Source organism: Idiotropiscis lumnitzeri, chromosome 11 (assembly GCF_059441095.1).
Source record: "Idiotropiscis lumnitzeri isolate Australia: NSW breed Sydney's pygmy pipehorse chromosome 11, RoL_Ilum_1.0, whole genome shotgun sequence".
NCBI classification, from domain to species: domain Eukaryota; kingdom Metazoa; phylum Chordata; class Actinopteri; order Syngnathiformes; family Syngnathidae; genus Idiotropiscis; species Idiotropiscis lumnitzeri.
In genome coordinates, this window is record NC_142401.1 from 16163918 (window position 1) to 16189624 (window position 25707).

The following is a 25707-nucleotide window of genomic DNA, read 5'->3' on the forward strand; positions in this document are numbered from 1 at the left end:
GAAACATAGCGTAACGTCTACAGAATTGTGCATAGGACACGACAACTGGCGGCTGTCCAAACAATTCATTCAACAGCCTTTTTCCTGCTCAATTTCCCGCAGGCACACAATCTGCTTCCCACCTTGCCCTTATCTCCCCTGCTTGTTGGCTAAGACTTGTGTAGTCTTTTGTGAAAAACTCCTTCCAGCCTCTCATTACATTTTTCTCAGAAAATAAAATAAATCATGGAATCGGTCAGCTTTTCCCTCAACATAATCAACCAAATATTTTTTGAAAAGAAATACTGGGAAGGGGGAACCTGCTTGCCGGAATGGAACACTTTTGGCCGGGTATACATTGGATTAGTGGAACATGTGGATGATTTTATGTCTATCCCTTCTTTCCATGGAGAATGTAGAAGTTCAGAAGATGCTGGGAATGGTCAAGGTGCCAGTCATGTTTGAGGGGCTGTGACGTATGGTCAAGACTCAGACTCAGGTGAAAAGTGAGATGAATTGCAGATTGAATGCAATTTTGCGACACTTTGCAAATTGGATACCAACGTGGAGATGCTGGCAGCTCGCCTTCGCACTTTTCATTTTGTTTTTCATTTCCTTCCAAGAAAATCACAGCACCCTTTTTGAAGGCCCATCAAGCTTCTCCATTCTGTCTCTCTCTGTTAGTCAACTTTTTAGGTCTTTTGGACAGGTTGTACCTGTTAAGTGTTTTGTTGCTCTGCCAGCATGTGCAATCATAATAAATTTGATTCCACGCCAATAGTTGGATCTGCTCTGCTTTCAGTGAGGTGAGATTTTTTTTTTCTTGTTTCATAACAGAAAATGTCAAATATTGGAGTTCAATCATCACAGAGATAAAAAAGTACAAACAATACTCGTCACATTCTGTAGGTGTGAAGAAGAAAGATACAAGCACACACTCTTCTCACAAGGGTCGTATTGAAACGTTCCGTCAGGAAGACGAGTACTGCTCCAACACGCCTTACCCAGAATGATGTAAAAAGTTTTATGGCTGCAATAAAATCTGGGGGATTTATATTTTGGTGATTTATATGGCAGTCATTACTTCTTCTGGATACTTATTTGAAAGGAAATGATTGTTTTCCTCTGATTTGAATTTATTCAAAACATCCATCAAATCGACCGTCAACACAAAACAGATAACTGAGCTTTGATGACTCACGTGGATCCTTCCATCCAGCTGGGCGGGCCCATCCTCAGCCAGTCTCAGGATGTACAAACCCATGTTGTACTCGGTCCCCCCACGTAGGCTAAAGCCGAAGCCTCTGGGGCTCCTGTCCAGCTCGACGGTCAGGCAGCCCTACGCAGCATCATCGCAATGTTACGACACTCAAATGCGCATACATCGCGGTGTTGTTTTTTCCAATCCTTTTTATAATGCTTCTAAACTTTTGTCTTCTATTTCAATGTCTCAACTGACAAGTGTGTTTAGAAAAAAAGTTGTACTATATATATCCAAATAGATGGATCCAAATATATTCAAGGGAACTTATGTTGAACCCTAAGAGAGAAGAGTGTCATCATTAAAGAGGAACTCAGACATTAAAGCGAGTCACAGACCGTCAAGTCACTAACGACCTCAGTAAAAACAAGTGAACCGCACATAATTACTGTACATTTAGATCATATTAACAGTCATGTCCATAAATATTGGGAATGACATAATTCTCAGCCTCATGGCTTGCAACAGCACACCAATGGATTTAAAATGAAATCGGGCGAATTATGAAGAAATTAACCAGCCAAGTAAAAAAAATGGATCTTTGACATCTTTAGCCGTCAATGGAAGTAAATGAGTTCAAACAAATTGTAGAATTGCCTCCCACTTTTTAAGGGACCAAACGTAATGGGACAAATGAACAATCAGGAATCAAATGTGAGCGTTTTAATACTTGGTCGTCAATTACATGAAGTCTGCAACATGGCTGGTGAGCATTTTGGCATTAATTTTGTCTTCAGCCAGTGACATGGATGCACAATCAGATTCAAGTCAGGTGACTGACTTGGCCGTTGTATAACTTTGATGCCGTAAAATACTCCCAAGGTTGCTTTTGCAGTTTGCTTCAGGTCATTGTGCATCTGCACCGTGAAGCTCCATTCAATAAGTTCTGAAGCATTTGGATGAATATGAGCAGGCAATATTGCACAAAACCCTTCAGAATTCATCCTGCTCTTACATCACCAAGAAATACAAGGGACAAAAATTGTGTCCCAATATTTATGACGCTTTTAAAAAGTCTGGAAAGTGTTTTAGAAACATGTTCAGATTTAAAGGCTTAAAGAATAGTCATGAAATGATATCTGAGGATCATTGTCACCTGGTTGGGTCCCGTCACACACAGAGCCCCCTGCTCCACTGGGATATTTTTGTGTTCGGACCAGGAGACGCAATCTCGTTTGTCCTCCAGGTCCAGGTTGTAGCTGTCACACATACGCACACACATGCACACACTTTGTTCGTTGGACATGCTGGTGTACGTGGAACATGCTGCAGGCAAAACACTGCTAGGTCCATTATGCAAAGTGAGAGAAAAACAAATGTATGCTTGAGGCTGAGCGGACCGAGGCAGGAGGAATTTCGTGTCGGATGGTTTGAACATTTGCATTTTGTAATTACAATGAAGCTTATGAGGAATTGTGGGGGAAATATACATGTTTGTAAAGCTTTGTAAATGATCAGATATTCATGTTAATTATTGTACATTTGTCCGCAATATGTGCTGTTTTTGTTCAACCCCCACAAAAGGCGCACACAAAGAAAAAGGCTAAATCTGAATGGAAATTCGGATATTTTCAATGATTTCCCACTAAATTCCTTACCGTTCGTCCTGAAGAGCCGAGCGTTGTCCGATAGCTCGGTGCTGAAGAGCTGGACTCTGTCGAGCTGAACTGGCGCCAGAAGGGGGACCCTTGTACTCTAAAATATTTGTCATTCAAACAATGAGTGCAGTCAAAGTAGCACAATCAAAAGCAATTCATACTCAAGGATGACACAATTGACTAGTAGGACAAGTCAGCGATATAATAATGTTAGTTATATGCATTCATTCAACTCTTGCACTTCTCTATGAAAGCTTTAAATTTTTAATGTAGATGCTGAAATATTTATAGGCACTTCCCTTGCTTGCGTGAGCACCGTCAGCTCAAAGTTAACAATAACAAATAAACAAAAAAAGAAAAAGGAAATGAGCCAGAGCAAAGCAAACCCACCATCCTCGGGCACCACAGTGAGGGTGACCACGTTGCCGGCGTCCTTGATGAGCTGGACGATGTCGCTGTGCGAGAGCTCCAGGATGGAGCGACCGTTGACGGCTGAGATTCGGTCGCCGACGTGCAGCAGGCCGCAGCGGTCCGTCGGGCTGCCTTCGATGATGCGTCCGATCTTGTGCGGGATAACTGAAGCGGAACAAGTCGGACGTTGGATTGACCATTACAAAACCTTTACACATAAAATGGAAATACCCTGGAGTTTATGGACTACATAGTCTTCTTTGGTTGTGAAAATGTCATTTCAAATGTCACTTAGTGTGGGGCCACTCTCTAACTTGTATTGACAGATTTAGTGATCAGTTTTCTTCCTGGATTGTCTTTTCATCTAAAAAAGCCAAAAGTCTTTTTGTTTTTTTTTTGTGGTGGAGGTCACACAACTGCAGCACTACCTGGTTCACTACTACTGTCCTGTCCTCTCCTCTTCTGTCCTGTTCTGCCACGTCCTATCCTGCTCTGCTCTGTGGTGTCCTATGCAATGCATGGTTATATTTGGCTATATCTTATCGCAGATATTCAAGATTTTCTCATGCATTACGACACATAAGGAGTATTTAGGCCTTTCCTATCTTTTATTAAAAGGGCTTCTTGTATGAATAAGAAATGGTCAAAACTCGACAATAACAACTAAAATAAATTGAGCTTTGAGCCGCAATGGACATGACATGACATGCCCCGCCCACATTAGGCAGTGTAGTTAGAAAAAAAAATCTTCACAGTGTAGCATCGTGGAAAAATGCCCTCGGAGAAAAGGAAGGCCTACAATGGCTGCTTAATATCAAAATGGCCGACTACCTGTTCAATTTCATGCATGAATCTTCGAGACATTTTTCTGCGTTTTGGGATGAGGTGTTGATAAATCTAACTTGTCGGGAGGCAATTCTTTTTCACCGTTTTAGTGTGTGCTTGTTTGGAGGCTTGTGTTAATGACCCATAAATGATACGTGCGCCTGACACAAAAAGTTCAAATGATGTTTTCTAAAATAATGGTTATTTTGAAATATCTTCACCATGAAATTTAAATCTCCTTTTTGGGAAAGGCTGATTTAGTGTTTAGCTGCTCTACACAGTGGGCATGTGGTGAATTACAGTTTCATTAACAAGTTGGAAAATAATACAAACTCTGACTTTTGGTCCAAAGAATTGCTGACTAACTCACCTCCATGCGGGGGTCTACTCTTGGATGTGAGGATGACGAATCCGAAACCCTCTGACTCTTTGCGGTGCAGCGTGATGTCAAAGGACTCGTGGTCCAGGGCGCTGGGCATGGGCAGCCGAGGTAGTTTGGGGGAGCCGTTCACCAGCGTCGACGCCATTTCCTGAGCCTCCTCCTCTGTTGCGTCTGCCGTGAAATGATTCAAGGGATTGTCTTGTTTGTTGCTCAACATGACAAACTGTATCAGAATAGTGTCTTTAAAATGAGATAACGCGTTTTGGGCAATGGGATTTGTGTCTGTTCTTGATCCCGCGCTCACCTCTGTAGATGACTTTCCTGCGCACGGTCAGCATGACTTGACCGTTGCGGGCGGCGTTGGTCATGAGGTCCAGCACTTGCTTGTGCGAGCGGCCCTTCACTATCACGCCGTCAATTCCGATGAGCTCATCTCCGGCCCGCAGGCGTCCGTCCTTTTCCGCGGCGCCGTTGGGTACGATGGCCCCGATGTACACCTGAGGGAACACGTTCTAACCGGGGGTTAGTACCTTTCAGCCTGCTATTATTATTAAGTAAACAACAAAGGTGTTAAATCCGGGTCCAGAAAGTAAAAACCCTTCCACAGGTGCAAGCGGCAACAAGTTGCAACTAAAATACAGGTTAATTTGCCGACATTGAAAAAGAACCAGCTAAGGTTCTGACGGCGTATACTTACTGGCTGCTGAGGACCTTCTCCGCCCAGAACGCGGAAGCCGAAGCCCGTCTCAATGTCCCTCTTGAGAAACACATCAATGTCTTTGGTATGGGGCTCTGCGAAAGGCAAACAGGTCAAATGCAATCACTTTTGTGTGTGGTCTTTAGTGGTTGAAAAGGTGATGCCCGGCTTACGTCTGCTCTCCAGCAGGGCTTTGGATTTTAGGTACAACTCGGTGGCGTCCCGCTTTGGTGATTCGTTGGTGCTGCGCAGGGTGCTCATGTTGGAGTGGTAAGGCAGTGCCTGGGGAGCCGAATCGCCAATGGCGTCCAATGTCTCCGTGCTGGCTGTCATGTCCTGCCTCTGCACGGATAACATGGTTAAAAAGTTAGGCATTTATGCATTTTCGACGCCACTTTGCTGACTCTAAGGTAAGCAGCGAGGGAGACCCTGAACTGGTCTCTAGTCAACCACCCGGCACATAGACAAGCATTCACACTCATATTCTTATATGGACATTTCAGAGTCTTCAGTGAACCTGTCATGTGTTTTGGAATGTAGGAGGAAATAATTGGCACAGGTGAACCCTGCTAAGACCTCATAAATATATCCCAAAGGAGATTAGAACCTGGACCTCCTGACTCGGAGGCAAATGCATCGTCGTTACATTTTTTTTTAAAATCTCAATTTCTTTAACATTTATCTATCTCTACAGCACAGTCTTCATAGTCAAGTGACACATAAACAGTCCAGCTCGATACAATTTGAGCTTCAAACTTCAAACTATTATCGCTTGTGAAATGATGTAAAACCAACAAAAAATTAGTGATTTGCTTTTTTCTTGTTTTGCTTATGATCGCGCTTAACATTGATGCCCAAGAGGAGAATAGGCGCGGAAATCAAACTTCATCAGCTCATTAAAATATGTGCCACACAATTAATATAATATCGCTCACACACTCAAATAAATTTACCAAGCATGCATTACTGTAAAGAGACTGAGTAGAAATGCCACAAGGTGACTGTATCACACTTCAAATACCTTCCTGTTTCCACTCCATCATTTTGTCTTCAAGGGGTGAGCAATTTGACTTTTTTTTACTGTTCTTCCATTCCCTTCCAACTTTTAAAAAAAGTGACATTGCCTGTATAGTCAATAAAAGGTTTTATTATGGCGACAGTCCGGAACTTTATGAATTCAGTTGACATTAGTTCCTCTAGGAATCGAACAATTGAGAACTTCAAGAAGAACCAATTAAGTTTCACTTTGGAGGTTCCACTGGGTTAATATACAAGTCGTAATGGTTTAACCGAAACACTGGCGGTTTTGAGCATTGTGTCCCGAGTCCCGGTAGGTTTGGTCAGCGCTGTAGTTTTGTCCATTTTTCACTTGCAATTGTTATGAGGGTTCTAAGCTCCAGGATTGAGATTCCCCTCAAGATTTGGCTTGCCTCCCGATCCGAATCTTCTTTTATTTCAAAGTGATGTTGTATTAATAACAGCATCATATCCAAAAGGGGGGCTCATCCATGCATCATTAGCACGTCAATCCCCTGACAATGGCCCAAAACTGAGAGAGGAAGCAATTAAGACTTTTCCAATACAAAACAAAAGGAGGCGCTCTGAATTATAATCAACATTCACATTTCCATCATTTAATTTGGCGCCACAGAGGCTTAGCGGTTAAATGGGGTTTGGGGGGAGGCGACAATGGCCTTGGAAATTAAACTGAGTGCTGATTCCACAAAGGAGGCAAAAAATGTCTACTCACAGGCTTGAGACTCTTCACAGGCGATGTTTGACCTACGAGGAGAGAAACAGAAGTCTGTCAAACCACGAGATGGCACTGCCTCCCTGGGCGGAAGTGAAAAAGCTGCTTTTGCTCCATTAATGATGGATGTACATGCATGTGATTAACGGTGGACAGGGAGTATGGCACTCGTACACGGGGACGACAACACGGTCCGAGAAGTTCTGCTAACAAGAAGGCCGAGCGCACTAGCTGTGTGCTTATTATTCACTGACTGATAATTACCAACACACACACACACACACACACCCTCTCTGCTTGTACGCCCCCTCGCTCTATCTCAAGCATTCAGATTGTTCCCTGCAGATCATCTCTAAATCACCCCCTGCTGCTGTCACAACCCGCCCACCCTCCACCCCCCCCTCCACCCCCCCCTCCACTCACTGCATTAACTCGATTAACAAACAGTCCTCGGGAGCCTCGGGGACCTCAAAGTCCTGGACTAACACTTGCCGTGATGAGGGTTAATGGAGCCTGATGGAAAGTGGTGGAGTATGGCTGGAAGCGGGCGCAGTGAATGGTAGTTGGTGGGGCTGAAGGATGGCAACGAGGGCCGATGGAGGGGTTATGTATCAGATTTTGTTGTTGCTTTAGTGTAATTGGAGCTTTAAGAAGAAAAATTCAGTGAACTGCCGGTGTACAACAGAGGGCCCTGGGGGTTTATGAGATATGACATTTTGGGATAACAACACATTGAATGTAAGAAATGGCGTGTAAATGCTGAAGAGAGGATACTGAAATGGAATCCCATGTGATTACAGTAACTAAATTGTTGAAATGTAAAATGTGAGACTTGAATTTGTCAAGAACTGCGGAACAGAAAAATGTGTTAACTCTCTCTTAATTTGGGAACTATGTTTTGAAATATTTTGAATTATCTGAACGTGATAAATGTCAAAGTTGTGCCCTGATTAGGCTGAACAATTTAAAGTTGGAACGGTTTGAATCAGTAAAATAATGTGGAATAAAGAGTTAAATATGTCAAATATGTGATTAAACAATTTTATTGTAAAAATGTGGGAATTTGGGGATGTGATAAATACTTCAGTTTGCGAATGGGATGTATAATTTGAAGTCAGAATAATTTTAATCACTTGAGAAATGTGGAAAGAGGGAGTAAATATGTTAACTCTCTCTTAATTTGGGAGAATAATTATAAAAATGTGTGTTATTTGGGCAATGTTAATGGGTGCACATAAGAGGTGCGATGGTGTGCATGACCACTGGAAATTGCTCTAGTTCAATTCTCTCATTGCGCTTTTGCGCACCAAAGGGTAGGTCAGACCAGCCTCGATTCGAAGTCAAGTCAGCCGCCACAACAATTGATTAGAGGTGGGCAATCAATTTTTCAAACGGACCATGCAACTCAATTATGTTAAATATGAATTTAATGTCTTTTTATAGAACAGTAAATTATTTTTTAATCAGCTACCATTGTGTAGACCTGGTATAACTCTTTTGTAATTAGGAGATAGAAAGTAAAACTGAAAAAAAAAAAAGCTTATTCGATTATGTTAAAATGACATCTTTATGTGCATTCCTGGCAATGTTACAACTCCATATATGAACTGAATGAGCCCAAAGTTCTGAAGGTGGAATAGTTTGAATCGGTTGACAAAATGTGGAAGGAAGATGTCAAACATCTGCATTAGTTTGGGAATATTGTCGATTTAATGTGAAAAATAATTTACAAGAATATCCCAAATGATCTTAATAGTTCATAGATATCATGTGGAAAACTGGACATTTTTGGGGAAAATAAAAACTGATTCTGTACATGACTGGATGGATTGAGAAAAATGGAAAGGGTCACATGTCACAAAAAAAAAAAAGAAATGTGGGTGCAGAACACATTCTGACAAATTTGGGTTCCATCACCAGTGTAGAAGCTCTGCCATAAACCAAAGACCCCCTGTAACTGCAGTCACTGTCTGAAGGTACTGAACTGTTCTGCAGAATTCCCTTCATCATAGTTTAAGCAGACTTTTTAAAGACGCTTCCAACACTGCCACAGGTTCATTGCTTTCGATCAAAGCCAATCTGGTAGGGAGGGAGGGTGCTGGTGGGTTCATCGACTCACGCGGAGAATCCCCCCGGCTCTCGGAGAAGACGGATGTGCGAAGAAACTCCTCCCTCTGCCACACACTCTTGGGCACGAGCCCATCCCTACGCTTATGTAATTCCTGTTCCCTCCGAGTTGTAATTCTGCATTACGCATTGTTGTAAACAGAGAAGGGGGGTGGTGAGGTTCTGCAGGTTTGTGCGGCATGATGACGTGGTGGTGGATGTGACTAGTAGAACCACCGAAACTATTTTATAGACATACTAGCGATAAATGTTGGCTTCAGTTTACAACAGAGATCTGTTTGGAGTGGGCGATATATATCGTCACCGATATCACCGGCAATGTTGCTTTCAGATTGTGCAATTTTACATGATCAAGTATTTAAACTGCCTGAAAAAGGACAAACGAGTCTGTTGATGGCGGAAGATGGAGGAAGCGGTGAAACAGCAGGCGTGATTGGGTCATGTGACTCTGTGATCGAAGCCTGGCAAACATTTAAAAAAGGAGGAATTATTAATTAATAGAAAGACGCAAGTCCACGTCCTTCGTCTGTAAATGATTTGGGGTTGACAAAACGGTCCACATGGATGATGAGAAAAGTTTTACGACTACATAAGTACGCAAAAGAAAAGCTGAGCAAACTCATGCTCAGAAAACCTTTGCAGAGTTGAGTACACACACACACACACACACACACACACCCCGTACTCTACGCGAGCAAGATATAAAACGTGATAGGCAGGATGTTCGATATTGGCTATATCATGTATAGTTTGTGTAGAACAATTTCGGAAACTGTCCTGTCAAAAGATTGCGGCTGAATGTGTTGTCATTGCAATCGCAGATGTAATAACACCACTAGATCCTTTATTCCTCCTGCCGTCTGTGTTAAGGACCTTCCACAAATTACATACCTCTATTTCAGGGTGACGTATGCAGCACAAATCACAGTATATCGAATAGAAGACTTTTTTTTTGTCATTCTGACTGCTGTAGTAAACACCTTTTCTAATTATTATTGCTCAACTAGTTGGCAGTGGCACACAAACACTTACTGCAGCTCAAAATGTGATAATATATGTCATTATAGAATAATAGGAGACATTTAAATTCCATCAATAATTCCCCCAAAAATCTATGTAAATCTAGACATAATTTGAAGTTCTTGTTAAATATTGCCCTAGATTAATGTTTTGCAGATGTATGAAGCAATTTAAAATATAAACAAGAGCTGCTGTTCATCAACACTGTCTATCCATAATTGTTCTAAGAAGAAAGTGCAGATTAATAATATTTTGGGGAAAATATTGTCAAATTACCGTTATTGATTGACTTATTTTTTTAAATTTCGAGGTTTTTTTTTTTTAGCTCATATCGCCAACCTCTAGTTGTGTTAGTACTGCGGCAACGTAACCCGAACTTGCATGCAAGTCATAACACATCTGAGGAGTCTCTAGCACTAACATACCCGAACGCAATAGTAAATCACAACTCCCAATTAAGTGAAAAACGGTTCTTCAAAAATCTAACAAATAAAAAATTTAACATGCTAATCGCGTCATAACCTTGTTCTTACGCTGCTACGCAAACCAGCGCATTGTATACAGTTTGTAACCTAGTAGTCTTACTTGTGGGGACCATTAAAATCATAGATTTTGATCTAGATCCCTAATTTATCAATCGGGAGTTGGACTGGACCCCTTAGTGAACGCCCCAAACCATCAATTGGGAAGAAAAATGTGTGGGAACAGTTTGGCAAAGCCCTTTTCTGTCTACATATAATGAGCTTCTTAAAGATTTAGGAAGAAGAAACCTGGAAAATGGACACCCTACCTCCACGCAGCACAAGCACGTCGACCTCACTCCCCACAGAGAAGTCTTTGAGGATGTCGACCACCTGCGCGTGGCTCAGTGTTTGCACATTCTCCCTGTTGATCTCTTTGATGACGTCCCCTTTCTGCAGGCCACGGCACCACTGGGCATCCAGGATCATCTTCACCTTCTGGCCCAGCGGGCAGTCGGCGATGGCAAAGCCAAATCCGCCCGGCCCTTTGATCAGCGGCACGCTCACGAGCTCTGGTTGCAGCATGCATGTGGCCGGCTCGCCCTGCCTTCCGTTGGGCAAGGCAGCGACAACCGGCCGGCCGCTGGAGTCGGTGGTGACATAGTGGAGCTCTTGGGAGGAGCCGTGGAGGACGTCGCCTTTGACCAAAAGCGGCTGCCCGTTGATGAGCGGCACAGCCGTCACCACCTCGCCGCCATGCAACCCTTGCGGCGGGTGGTTGGCAGGAGGAGGCGGCGGGGGCAGAGGGTCGTCACTGTCCAGATCCACGTCTGGGGGAAGTGCATAGCCGCGGCACAGGACCATGTCCACGTACTGGTTGACGGGAATAGACTGGAACATCTGTACCACCTCCGGATGGGTCTTTCCCAGAACGCACAGCCCATTAATCTCCACGATCACATCACCTAAAATGCAAGTGAAATCAAGCCACATTCTTTCCACTGTCAGGAGATTCTCCCTTTGAAATATTCCGAGGCGCATCAATCTTCTTTGCTGATATCACAGAGACAGCTCGCTTCATTTGATCGCAGGAAACTCCTCACAGATTTGTGCACAGCAGCAAGGCGAAATTTAAGGTTAAAAGAATGAGTATTACAGTGTAAGGCTTAAATCTTTGACCGCAGCAATATTGGTTGGGTTCTCATATTATCATCAAACAACAATCCATGCACACATCTGCCACAAAGTGTCTCTGATTAGCACCATATACATTTCAGTTGTTCTAATAGCCCCCCCCCTTTTTTTTTGCTCTCTATCAGAAGTCTGAAAGTTTTGTACTAACACTGATTGCTCTTTGGAACAGTTCATAATTCCTTCTGCCTTATATCCTTTACAAAATATAGCAGTCACATTAAAAATTGATGGGATTTTGATTATGGTTCTGGTTAGGGCAGTGGTGGACTGTCAAGGCCTTCAAGGCCTTTTTTGCGGGCATAACATAATCAAGAAATCATGATCATATTCTTCACATTGATGTCATATTATATCCTAGTGTTGTATTTTTAGGTGAGAGTTTTTATCCAATCAGAATTCTGCCTGCTTGTGTTGCTAGGCAGATTTCACAATATGAGTCGCAAGGACGATTCATCCGAGGTATTCAGATACAATTGTGCGGGCATCTGTTCTGTCAAAGACAATGAGCTTTCAGAGTTGATAGACAGTTGCGATAGCCAATCAGATCATGAGTTGGTTACAGCCTTCTCGCTGGCCTTGCGCTGAAGGTGATGAACGCCTTTTGTGATTGGTTACGCACACAAACCTTTCAAGAAAAGGTTGGTCATCCAACACTCAGTACAGAGCAAGAATGTTTCTGTATATTATTTGTCCAGCCGTGGTGTCATAAATGATGGTATTCATTCAAGTAGGACTAAGTAGGACTTCACTGAAGGCCAATGTGTGAAATGCACGGCCCGACACTGGGTTAGGGTGAAGGGTTATGTTTAGGTTAATGTTTAGGTTTAGCCTTAAGGTTGGGCTTGATTCTTAATCCAATCCAGGATTGATTTGAATAAACCCTCCAGAGCCTTTCTGCCAACAACACCTTGTAACATTAAAAGTTTGATACAAATATATTTGAAAGTGATTTCATTTCTTATCACATCTGCAAAACAGACTCTTTGAGTGGCTTTGTGTTCCTCACCGGATGCCATTTTGTTGTCGTGGGCGGCAGGGCCGTCACTGAAGACGTTTTTTACTTGCAGAAACTCATCGGTGCGGTCGCCCCCAATGATGGTGAAGCCGAAGCCCTGCGAGCTCTTCTTCAGCGCCGTGCGGTACATGTCGCCCTTCAGTTGGTTCGGGTCGGCAGTGAAGCCAGGCACGCCGCTCTTACCTGTGGACGGAAATTGGAAAACTTTCATTTCTGTTGGTGTCCTGACAATTTTGTCCATGTGTACAGTAATTTACAATGCAGGCACAAGTGTCCACTTCTGATTGAATTCCTACACCAAATTTTTGTGACACATACCCGGTATGGCTGCGTTCATACTGATAAAACAAACGAGAAACAACCAAGATGTGCAGATGCCTCCACTGCACGTGAATAACAACAGGGAAGTAGAGAGTATTACATAAATATGAATATTATACATTACATATTTACACCATTTGCAATTGTCTAATCTTTCATTGTAGTTTAGATGGACAGCGGGTTGTTTGTTTAAATGTTTAACGTTAATGTGTAAATTTTTGTTTTGGGCACATACCTTGCCTCATGCTAGGACTGCCTAATATGGAGAAAATATGTACATTATGACAGTGGCCGATACAATATGCATTTTGCAAAGATATGCAATGATCTTCTTTTGTAAATTGTATGCTTTTATCTGAATTTGACCAGTCAGATGCAAATTTAAATGCGCATCACCACCCAATATTTGGACATGGTTGCATGTTTTTTCCAATATCGTGCAGCCCTTGTTATAACAGCGTAACATCAATGCTATTCGTTAGCCCAGTGACGGTGTTTTGTATTGTGCATCAGCATTAAGTTAGAGGACATACATGACAAACTTATACACACCATATCATTGTATTTGTTGCTGTTCTTCAAGCCTCATGTTTTAAAAATAATTCTTCTCGATCTCTACCTAACTGCCGCTGGTTGTGAATCGAGTTGAGTTTGCTGCCGCCACTTAGCGCTCGTTTATTGCATTTTTGCTGGCTCATATATAGAAAAAATGGTAAGTTTGTTCACTCGGAAATCAAGGCAGCACTGTATTAGAATAATTGCATTCATCCTATCTGACGCTTCCACATTCATTTTAAAACCACAATGCGTTTTTGATTCCACTTGGGAGATTTATAAATTGTTTTTATGTGTCAATGTGAATGTGAATGCACAAACACATGACGTGTTAGTGCTGTGATTAACAGGTGATCAGTCTGGCGTGCGCCTCGCCTCTCATCTGAGGTAGGCTGCATCTTTCCGGTGACCCTGCCTGGGATTAGAGCATATAAATAACCTATTATAGTTGGAGGTGAACAAGGAGCGTAAACCATCACTATCAAAATCCCAAATTGGCTGAATTATATGGTATATTTGCACACAGGTGTATACATTTCCCCCCACCTTCCGTGCGTCCTTTGGGTTTTCCGAGCGTGCTGTAAGTTTCCTAGCAGTGTGCGAGGAATTTAAATGCAAGCGTTCTCATTCTATCAAACGGCTGAGCAGTTAAAAACATCCAATGCGGACGTGCGCGGCAGCCAGCGAGGGCGCTTTATCACAGCCGCCGCGGACTCCAGATGTCCACACGCTGTTGTCGCGTGGATCAAGCTGCGCTCATTTGCATAATCACATTCAAATTGCTTGATAAACTCGGCGCGGATTTGTTGTGCTTCTTCCTCTATATAAATGACAATTTGACTGTCTGACTGAGGGAAAGGAAAAAGGACAAGAGGTAACGTGTATGCAAACATAAAATCAAACGTGTGCAATAATACATGCGAACTAGTATATTCAGAATAGGGAAGAATAATCAATGACATTTAAATCAACATCGCTCTGTATGAAAAGCAATTTCTAGATCTCAAAAACAAAACTGGTATTGCTGTGTGGGGATGTGTGTGTGCGTGTGTGTGCGTGTGCAGGCGGGGTCAATCAAAAGTAAGTGTGCCAGTGTTGGTGGGCAGACATTAAGTAAAACATTTGCGTCATGCTTTTTTATTCCTAGCGGGACTCGCTCGGCTTTAGAGACATTAATCGGCACTGTAGTAAGACGTTTCTCGGACACCGCAGAAAAACAGTGCCCACTCTTGCAAAATGGCACCTTAAAGATTCAACATGGCCCCTGCTGAGTGCCAGACAAAACAAGAACAGTTGACGGTAAACAAGCCGCCACAAGAACTCTTAATACCCAATGTAGAGTACATGTGGAATTTAGAGGGATGGATAGGTGGAATGGTAGATGTGCAGTAGTACATGTGGAATCTCATCATTGTGTACAAAGGGAATGATGAATATGCAATAGTTCATATGGGATTGTAGGGTATGTATACATAGGTGAAATAATCCATGTGCAAATGTACATGACAGTAAAGTACATGTTGAATAATACGTGTAGTTCATATCATAGTACACGTGGAATGGTAGGTGTGCGTACAGGTAGAAGATTACCCCTGCAATCGTACATATGAAATAGTAGAGGTACAGGTACAGGTGGATTAATGCTGTACATGCACAATTATATGTGATTATTAGTAGGAGTATGTAGATGAAATAGCCGCTTCTTCTCGCGAGGGTTGTGGGCGTGCTTAAGCATATCCCAGCTATATACGTGCAGTAGGCGGGGTCCACCTTGGACAGTTTGCCAGTCAATCGCAGAACACACAAAGACGAACAACCATCCACACTCACAAACACAGCTAGAAGCAATTCAGGGTGTCCACTCAACCTACTATGCATGTTTTTGGACTGTGGGAGGAAACTGGAGCACCCAGAGAGGCATGGGGAGAACATGCAAACTCCACATAGGAAGGCCGGAGCTGGAATCGAACCCACGACCTCTGTACTATGAGGCCACTGTGCTTAGTTTGAAGTTTAAAGTTCAAATTTTATCGAGCTGAACTGTAGATGTGTCAGGCCATTGTGCCAACCAATCGTCCACTACTGTAGATTGACTAGTACATGCATTTCGCATACAGTAAGTGGACTATTACATGGGTGTTAGTGTATGCAAAGTACACAATTAGAGCACGCACGTGTACTGTATGAACACTTGTAAAGTACAAGTTTAGTAATACATGTGTAATTAATGTATAATAACAAGTCATGGCTGATGTTGTGGTTGCATCACAGCTGTGGTTTGATAAGCCTGTCAAGTTGCATCATTGGTAATCGGAGGAGCCAAAGCAGTTTCATCAGTCCCTGCACACCTGTGTGTGTGCGTGTGTGTGTATGTGCGCATGTGTGCAACGAGGTGTGCGCGGGGATGGCGGCTTGTCTGATTATGCCCGGTTCTGTCTGATGTGTTGTTCCGACAGCTGTTTTTAACTGGCTGAGAGCCCACCGCCGTGCCCCCCGCGTGTGTTCACACTCTGGCTCCCTGAATCACTGCATTTCCTCGCACCCTGTTGCAATGTAATCCACTACGCATCCTTCCTAATGGACTGCTCCCTGCGTTAAAAGCTTCAGAAGGAGCCCCTAATGGTGCACGGGCCAAAAATAAATAGTCAGCATAAGTAAGCAGCAAACAACTCATCTTGACAATCACGTTTTAAGTTAATTGAAGGTTGCTGACCTGCGTGAACCCACGTTCATCACACAGGGATAGAAAGTCAAGTGTGCACACAGAACAGCCAAAGTAATTAAAGTGCAATTATAATGAAGAAACTTTGTGGTGTGTTTAAGCAAGGCCGGTTTAGCAGTAATGACTTTGTGACTTTTGCTGGATTTTGTTCGGTAGGTTGAATTCATTTTTGGGAGAACTTTTCACGGTTGACGATGAAAACACTGGAATTCACCACAAAAAATTACCCACATATCGATAATAGGGACTAATTTGAATAATTTTTCTTCACTGCTTTTTCACAAGAATGACTTTTAAAAAACATTTTCACATCAGTGTCTGTTTGGCACTTTAAGAGAAGTCCTCAAATTTTAGGGAAATATGACATGAAAGATCATTTGAAGGTGAATTCGGTTGCAGGTGAGCGAGATGCACTCTGGACTGGTCACCATTCAAACGCAGGGCGGATTCACAATCCCATCAACAAGTAAACCCAATTTAGAGTATTTAGTTGTCCGAATGCGCATGTTTTATGAATGTGGCCAGAAAGTGGATTACTCGTAGAAAACCCGCATAAAATATCGCTGTCAACTGTCAATGAACGAAAAGGTTAAAATGTTAAAAATATTTGCGTGCTACCATGAGACGTGGCCCCCTTCTGGATGGTAGCCATCCCCTGGCTGAGCCTCTTCTTGGCCTCCAGGACCGGGTTCTCAAACTGGGTTTTCTGGTTGATGTGGCTGCAAAACAAAAAAAAACATGAGGGAGTGCACAATGCGCATACAATATATACTGTTTATGTCCACGTGCCGAGTAAGGCGTGTCGCTTTGCTGCAGTCAATTATGCATGCGTCCGCGCTGTAAACGAAGCCGACGGCACCCGTTATTATTAATCCACACATTAATAACACAGCACACGAACAGCAAAGGCCGGCTCGCCTCCTTCTGTAATAGCGTTCCGCCATTTAATATTGTAGGAAATGAACTCCCCCTGCTAAACGCCTGCTTGTGGAAAAACAAGCTAAATTGCCTGTTGGCCCCCTGGCAGAGAAACCAAAAGCCATTGTTCCACGGTGAGCTGTTGTCAAGCTGAAGCTCTCCATCTATCTCGTGTCCACTCCGCTTGTCCAAACAACATCTCAGTGCTGTCACGGCTACCTTGCAGGATTCCTCCCACAGGCTGACCAATAAAATGCTGAGTGCTCCTCCAACCCCCCTCCCTTTTTTTTTTTTTTTTAAATCACCTCTCCTATTGTCGAAAAACAGCCCTGCCACAAAGCCTGGGGAGACCACACTGAATTCATAATGTTGTACTTAAACACTGGTGGCCTCCTGATCATCTGCTCTTTCTCGCAGGCGTTTTACATTAGGCAGGAGCATCCGCGCCCAAGATGGACGCAACGAGACGTGTGCTGGATTTCTGATGTTTATTTTTAAACATTAACATCCCGTGACACACAAACACACTCATCACGTGTGGACCCAGAATGTTGCTACAGCGCAGCACTGACTTCACTTGCTTGGTCAGCTGGTGATGAGACATAGTGCAGTACATTAGTGGAGAGCGCCTATGATGTATGTTGCGTACAATATACTTGTATGCAGTGTATAGAATAGCACGTATAATTCACATTGTACAGCATGGACAATAATATTTGTGTTCTATAGTACATATAGGTAGGTATATGTGTAACAGTTCATGTGCAATGATACTTGCGTTTGTAATCATACATTTGAGGGTTATATGTAACAATATGCATTTTTATTAGCACATGTGAGAAACAGTAATAGCAGTGCGTAACAGCTCCCGTGTGTAAAATGTTTATGTGCAGTAATACAAGTGATGCAGCCGCGAGCCTGCATGCTAAATTACAAGTCCATGTGGATTGTGTGAGGTGTACGTGTAAATGTACATGTGATGAAAAACACTACTTGTGAAACAGTCTAGTACGTTTATGTAATAGTTCAAGTGATATACACATTTCAGTGGATATTTGTAATAGTATTTCACTAGCGTGTGTTTATTAGTGTGATATAGTTTCGAAAAATAATACTCTGGTCATTTATGTGTGATTGTGAATGTGAACAGTACTTGAGAACAACGTTCCCTCTTATTGTTCCTGAGCATTCCTTGGACCGAGATAAGCAACATCAGATTTTCACATGAAAAAAAATAAAAGAAAATCACAAATATATCAAAATAGAGGACATATTTGAATAGATTTTAATGACACAGCCATAATGAGCCAGAGTTGGAAAGAATCGGTTAAGGATTAAGGATTTTATGAGACTGCATGTCATGAATCAGACCTAATTGACTGGACTATTCCAGAAATCAAGCAAAGTAAATGGCCATTTTGTAATAATTAGACATTTGTAAATAAATTATGGCTTCAATATTTCACATTTTATAATTCAAAATATACGAAGTGGAGGGTGACGTGGTGATACTTTCCATCAATAATGTGTCAGTATAAAAATGGTTGAAAAGATAAACTACAGTTTTTTAAATGTTGACTAATGTGATTCCTAATTACTGCAAAAGGGTTGAGTGTCGAGGATATAAAAAGCAAAGTGGCCTACATTACATAACTCACATTTTGTCCAAAATTAGCAAAAGTACAGGGTGGGGGGGTTGGGGTTGAGGGAAATGGGGAGGGTTCTCTGACTGTTTGCTTTGGACATCCAAATGACTTGCTGTGCCTCTGGACTGAGCCATCAAAGTGTGCTCGTTCGCGGATCATGCATTGATGACGTGAGGCAGATCGGAGCTCGGAGCTGCACTCAGTGAATTGCACCACATATAAACAGTATGTGTATAGTCGTAAGTGTACAACCATGAAAGAGTATTCAATTGTTTACCTGTGATTATATGTCATTTTTATAAATAGATTAACAAAGATATGGATAATTAATAAATAGTACTGGACACATCAAGTGAAAATGAAAAGTTTCATAATTCGGTAACAATATAGGCGAACCCACTTATATTCTGGGATAAGCATTTCCAAATTTACCTATTGATTTATAGCGGGAACCTGTCCTTCATTGTGCACTGAAGACATAATAGGTGAAAAAAAACCCAGAAAAGTGAAAGACCAGTTATAGTTACCATGAACACTGCACTCAAATATAGGAAAAGTAAAAAAAACGGTATTAAATAATGATTCTTTCATGTACCACAAGAGAGAGCCCGCATACCACTTGCGGTACATGCACTGGAAATATTGTAATAGTTCATGTGTTGTATATTTGCAAAATATATGTGCACAAGCTAATATAAATCTATCAGTCGTATCGGAGAAAGAGTATGCGAACGGGTAACATTGAATATTGTCGTCCAGTGTGGTTAAATTGTAATATTACAATAGAAAGGGAGACTGCTGCTGGAATGCATGTTTATTTTTAGAAAGTATATTGATGCATGCCGGTGCGTGGCTAATGTACACTACTAGGCCACATGGTACACACTCACTGTTCAAATGGACTGTGTGCATCTACAAGGAAGCGTCGCGTCAAGGCACATTGTTTACTAGCAAGCCCGCCGGCGTGCTGGGAAAAAGGCATGAATCAATAAAACTTACTCTACGTAGTATGTGCCGTACTGTGGGTCGTCAATTTCCTCCCAGCCGTAAGGTAACTCTGCAGAGAGAGAGAAGAGGGAGACAGACGCACCGTGTTTAGAAGACAAGCATCATCAGGGTCTCGTGTTGTTTGACTTGGAAACAGCCCGGGATCGTTTAGCAAGTGGGCTTGGATGCAAAGCCCCTGATGAACAGATGAGGCAGAAGGAGGGAACAAAGGATGGGAGAGAGAAAGGAGCTCTTCATGCAAGAGGAAGCTTTTCAGAGAGCCCGCTTTCCTTCATCCTGCTGAAATCGTCCATTAAAAAAAAAAAAGGGGACTAGGAGAGTCTGATTGGTTTGGTTGAAGCTCGAGTGCATTTAAGGCCTATATTAGCATCCTGCGATGCGGGGTCACAGTGAATATTCATTAAATTGAGCTCATGTGAAGAAGCTGTTCTTCAGTTGTCTTGTTTGGACATGCAAGCCTAACTGATGAGTTCGTGAACTTTGGGGGAACGCATGTGAAGCCAACACACGACACCACAGGCTCATTTGAACTACTTTTAACGATCTCTACTCATCCCTGCCGGATAAATTACTCTCTTTTCTATGTAAACCATGCACAATATGTTTGGGGAGGCTTTTTGGATTTGTCCCCATGCATGGTAAATAATAGAAATAGCTATAATCTGTTCCATGGTCAACTTGACCTTTAAATGGCTTATATACAAATAGTTCTGTTTCTGTAGTGTCTGTCCATCCATACACAGTACATTTCTGACATTTTACTCTAAAAAGACTATATTTATACTGTGCCGCTCTTGACACTCATCTCAATGAATACATTAACTACACAGTAAATTTCGTAGAGTACATTTTACTCACAAAAGACTATATTTGGTCCCAATAAACAGTCAAATTTGAGAGTAAAATATTCAATGTAAACTTTACTCTGAGAATTTTATGCTGAAGATCTTACTCTCAAATTGGACTTTGTTTACTGGGAGCAAATATGGTGGTAGAGTAAAATGTAAAAGGCTGGAATAGAAAAAAAATGTGGCTATACCGTACTGGAGGTTGAATCAAGAAGTGGTGTTATTCATTTGGACTCCAACAGTCATCAAAGCCAAAAGGTAAAGAAAGCAGCAATGTGTTTTGTTGAATGTCGAGCATTAGCATTAGCATTAGCTAACAACGTTTGTGTCTAATAAGTGGCGCAAACTTGATGATGGCACTGTGTTGAATGTTGAGCATTAGCATTAGCATTAGCTAACAACGTTTGTGTCTAATAAGAGGCGCAAACTTGATGATGGCACTGATGATACCACCTTATACATACCTCCATCCTCACACTTCTCAGGAGGCTTTGCCTTTTTGGCCAAGCGGGGGTCCAACCACGTGGTCGTCTTGGTGTTGTGACTGAAGAGCATAAAGAACCGACGTCACCATTAAAGGAACAACCACACCCGAAAGATATATTGAACATATGCACATATTTTGTCTGTATTTAAAAAAGCCTCTTTGTGACACAGCTGGTTAGGATGCGTGCGGTCCTATGTGGAGCCCCAGTAGAAAAATTTGGGCACCACGCAGCATTTTAGTTGCCCATACCTACTCTACATTTGTGTTTTTGGTGCATCACATACAATAATTATGTCATGTAACTGCAGGTAGAGTCGAGTCATATGTCAGGTGTGTTGATGCAGTACGTTTGTGCTTGCTTTTGAGTAATGGTTTGTACATGTTTTTGAGAAATAACCAAAAAGAAAAGAGCTGTCGCACGCAACTCACTCGATAAAGTAGACCATGCCTGTCTCAGTGTAAGCCATCTCCCAGTTGAGCGGAAGCGGCTCCAGGCTGTCGTCGCGGGGAAGCGAGCTCCACGTGCGGAAGTCCATGGTGCTGCTGGACTGGGCGTAGCTGGGCACGGCTCGCCTCCAGTCGGCCTTGTGATCTGTGTGACACCAAGCAGAAAGTCGGAAGTGATCAGAAGAAGGAACCAAGTAAGCCCGTAAGAAGGAAGGGCCATGCAGTTCATCATACACATGTATGTGATGGCGCATGTTTGCCCGCCTAAGGACTGCTTTGTATTTGCATGTGCACATACTGTCAGTGCTTATTCCTTATGTATGTGGAAACTCCCCTCGGGGGAGGGGGGGCTGCAATGATGGACACAATACTTCGCAACCAATGAGACGAGCCCGCCATGCTCCCTCAGTATACTTACTGTATATTGCCTCCATTTGGTGACAGACTACATCTTCTCTTTAATGAGAAACTATTCAACAATAAACAAGAGTCGTGCAATAAAGGCTCTCCTCATTCCCTCCGTACATCCTCAGATGCTGTTATAAAAGGATCATTCTGGATTTTTTTATGTGGCACACTCACCGTGAAAAAAGCTGTAATACACTGGGCTCTAAAAGGATTGGTAGAGTGAGGCCAATTCTTTTTTTTTTTTGTGGCTTTGACATCAAAAGATCAAATGTTCAGCTTTTATTCCAAGTCACATACAGCTGAATCGGATAAACAAAGTCGGCTCTCACGTTATCATGTTGGTTATACCTCAGACCCCAAATGTAGTCTTAAGGCAAAACCATTCATCCATCCATTTTCTACATCTTATCCGGGTTTGGGTCATGGGGGCAGCAGCTTTAGCAGGGAAGCCCAGAATTCCCTTTCCCCAGCCGCTTCTTCAGACTCTTCCGGAGGGATCCCAGGGAGTTCCTAGGTTAGACGGGAAAGATAGTCCCTCCCGGGTGTCCAGGGCTGGGCGATAAACCGAAAATTTACCGTTACCGAAATGTATTACAATGACCGACATCATTTTGCCCATGTCGGTAAATTCGGTGTATAAAAAAAAGAAAAAGAAGTCTTTTCTGTCTGCGGCGATGTTCATGCCCCTTTAAGATGGCTACAGCGCGTGTCGTCACGTGACTCCACCCTTCTGAACAAGAATGTAAACAAGTTCGTAGCTGGCGATTCAAATTCAGAAGCGGCTGACACGGCTGAAGACGACGTAACGTTAGTTGAAATTGTTCCTGTCGCGCTTATCCTGAAAAGAAATTCGACATCTGTCGTTTGGAAATGTTTTGGGTTCCATAAAGACGATGTTTAACCAAAAGAACATGAACTGCAAAGTGCATCGTAAGCACAAAAACAGCGCGTCCAACCTTTTCTTTTTCACCACCCACAACACAACCATGCTGCTGACTTGGAGCTTGTGCTAAATGTTCAAAGTGAGGAGCAAGTTTGGACAAGTGACAACAGCCCATAACGGAGGCGACACCAAACGAGAGAACGTTTCAGAGGTGGATGCGATAGCCGAGCACATAGCTCTAAAGATATAGCTCCTCTAGTTACAGTGGAGCGCACAGGATTGAAACGCCTCATGAAAGTAGCCGACAAGAGGTACGAAAACATTTGTCGCAAACCGTACTTCCCGATATGGACAACATCGGGACGGGAGCGGAGACATGTGAAGCATTTTGCATCCACATCCGACTTGTGGTCGAGTCGCAACATGCATCCCTGTTTGAGCCTGAATGTGCAGTACATAGACAAGTGGCGACCGCGCACCAGCGTACTCGAGACTGCACATTTTCCTGATGAAGCACACTTGTTTATATGGCACTGGCATTCCATTGACATTTTTTTTCATTCTATTTAGCATTTTGTTTACAGGTGACTAGCTCCTTTGCACATGGCAATATTTATATTGTTTACAAGATACCTTTACACAAATCTAGGCCTTTGCAAATAGCATTACAGCATCTCGGCACAATCTATTTGCAGAAAAAGATTTTGTGAGAGGTACCCTTTTTCTCCTGTTCTTTGTGACATTGTTCAAGTCATGCAAAGCAAGCTATTTGGAACGTTTATTCAAATGATTTTGTACTTTTATTTTTCATTGAAAGTAATGTGTACCAGTTGGTCAATAAAAAGCAGTTAATATGCATTTCCTGCATTTATTTTGATTTTGGTCCTCAGGGGGAATTTATCGTGCATTTATCGTTATCGAGGTAAAATTGCCCAATTTACCGCAATATTGATTTTAGATCATATCGCCCAGCCCTACCGGGTAATCCCCGGGGCCTCCTGCCGGTGGGACTTTGCCCAGAACACTTCACCAGGGAGGCGTCCAGGAGGTATCCTAACCATATCGCCGGGCCACATCCTCTGATTCTTCTCAATACAGAGGAGTAGCGGCTGGACTCTGAACCCCTCCTGGATGATTGAGCTTCTCACCCATCTCTAAGGCAGCTCCTGTGGAGGAAGCTCATTTGGCTGCTTGTATCCAACATATTTTTCTTTTGGTCGTTATCCACAGCAACCATAGGTGAGGGTAGCAACATAGATCGCCTTTTGGCTCAGCTCTTCAACGTCTGACCAATTCAGATTGCGCATCACTGCAGACACGGCACTGACTCGCCTGTGGATCTCAGACTCCATCCTCACCTTGTGAACAAGGCCGCAGGTTACTTTAACTCCTCCACTTCGGGCAGGATCTCATCCCCGAAAAGGAGACTGCACTCCACCCGATTCCGACTGAGGATCATGGCCTCAGATTTGGAGGTGTTGATTTTCATTCCAACCGCTTCACATTTGGCTGCAAACTTCTCACGCCTGGCTAGAACACATTCTCCAATCCCACCTGTTAAAAAGGGGTACCGCCACCCACACTACCAATCCATTTGCACTGTGCTCGAGTTCCACTCGATGTTGTAGGAGCGTGTCAACCAGACAGCCCATCAAAATCCAGAGACTCCGTACAGAGCCCAGACTCAGATTCCTCGAACTGTGCTTCCTCGAAGGAAGTCGTGTTGGTGGAATTGAGATCGTCAAAGTTTTCCCATCACCAACTGACGGCATCCCGAGTTGAGTTCAACAGGGCCCAGTTACACTACACACAGTGTTAATGGTGAACTGCTTTCCCTTCCTGAGATGCCGGATGGTAGAGTCATCGAAGCTGTCCAGAAGTTGTTTTCCATGGCCTCAACAAACTCCTCCCGGGTTTTTGCCTCAATGTTGCCAAAGCTACATTCTGCTTGGCCAGTAGGTACTCATCAACTTCCTCCGGAGTCCCACAGGCAAAAAGGCCCAATCGGGCTTCTCCTCGAACTAGGTGGCATCCCTCACTGTTGGTGTTCACCAAAGATTGCCACCACAACAGGCACGGACAACCTCATGGCCACAGCTCCAGTTGGCGGTCTCGACAATGGAGGCACGTAACAGGGTCCACTCTGACTCAATGTCCCCTGGTTTCCCGTGGGAGTTGAAACTACCTTTGACAGGGGACTATGCCAGACGTTCCCAGCAGACTCTCACAATACATTTGGGTCTGCCCGGCATTCTCCCCATCATCAGAGCCAACACACCACCAAATGCTGATCAGGTGACAGGCATGGAGTGTCCTGGTGCCAAGTGCATGTATTGACACCCTCTTAGATACATCTCTTTTGGTGGAAGACCCAATGAAATCACATTTTGTTTTTTTCTTGCCGTGTGCGATCTATTACATAAAAAAAATAAGATAAATGAATAAATAAAATAATAATAATAATAATCATATCTGTTTACAGTTTGGTGCAAATTTCTTGGAACACATTTCACCAATCGATGGTGCTTGGTGTTTGTTTTTGGCAATGTTATGGCCGAGCTAAAATGATTGCAGTCTGTTGATTGGAGGACTATTGCGCAAGCAGTCTATTTCCAGATCCGACACAGATGTCATATTCCAGCCTCCAAGCCAGATCATAGAAAACCAATCGAAACTGAACTGTGCTGCTTCAGGGCCCAGAGAGACAGAGGCCACACAATGAGGCCAGTTGAGGTCACAGCGGG

At 43.0% G+C, this 25707-nt stretch overlaps 1 protein-coding gene across 3 annotated transcripts in view; it reads right to left on the minus strand.

The window, feature by feature from the left end:
• magi3b (membrane associated guanylate kinase, WW and PDZ domain containing 3b) overlaps positions 1 to 25707 on the minus strand; it is a 142026-nt gene that overhangs the window by 5836 nt on the left and 110483 nt on the right. For all 3 annotated transcript variants that reach the window (XM_088308483.1, XM_088308486.1, XM_088308484.1), the window contains exons 5-19: positions 21655 to 21817; positions 21203 to 21282; positions 19882 to 19939; positions 16937 to 17037; positions 12712 to 12903; positions 10841 to 11476; positions 6904 to 6935; positions 5327 to 5495; positions 5154 to 5248; positions 4761 to 4968; positions 4445 to 4627; positions 3229 to 3414; positions 2839 to 2935; positions 2337 to 2439; positions 1181 to 1318 (exon numbers count right to left, since the gene is read on the minus strand). In XM_088308483.1, coding sequence (XP_088164609.1) covers positions 1181 to 1318; positions 2337 to 2439; positions 2839 to 2935; positions 3229 to 3414; positions 4445 to 4627; positions 4761 to 4968; positions 5154 to 5248; positions 5327 to 5495; positions 6904 to 6935; positions 10841 to 11476; positions 12712 to 12903; positions 16937 to 17037; positions 19882 to 19939; positions 21203 to 21282; positions 21655 to 21817 — 2441 coding nt within the window. The remainder of the gene's footprint in view (positions 1 to 1180; positions 1319 to 2336; positions 2440 to 2838; positions 2936 to 3228; positions 3415 to 4444; positions 4628 to 4760; positions 4969 to 5153; positions 5249 to 5326; positions 5496 to 6903; positions 6936 to 10840; positions 11477 to 12711; positions 12904 to 16936; positions 17038 to 19881; positions 19940 to 21202; positions 21283 to 21654; positions 21818 to 25707) is intronic.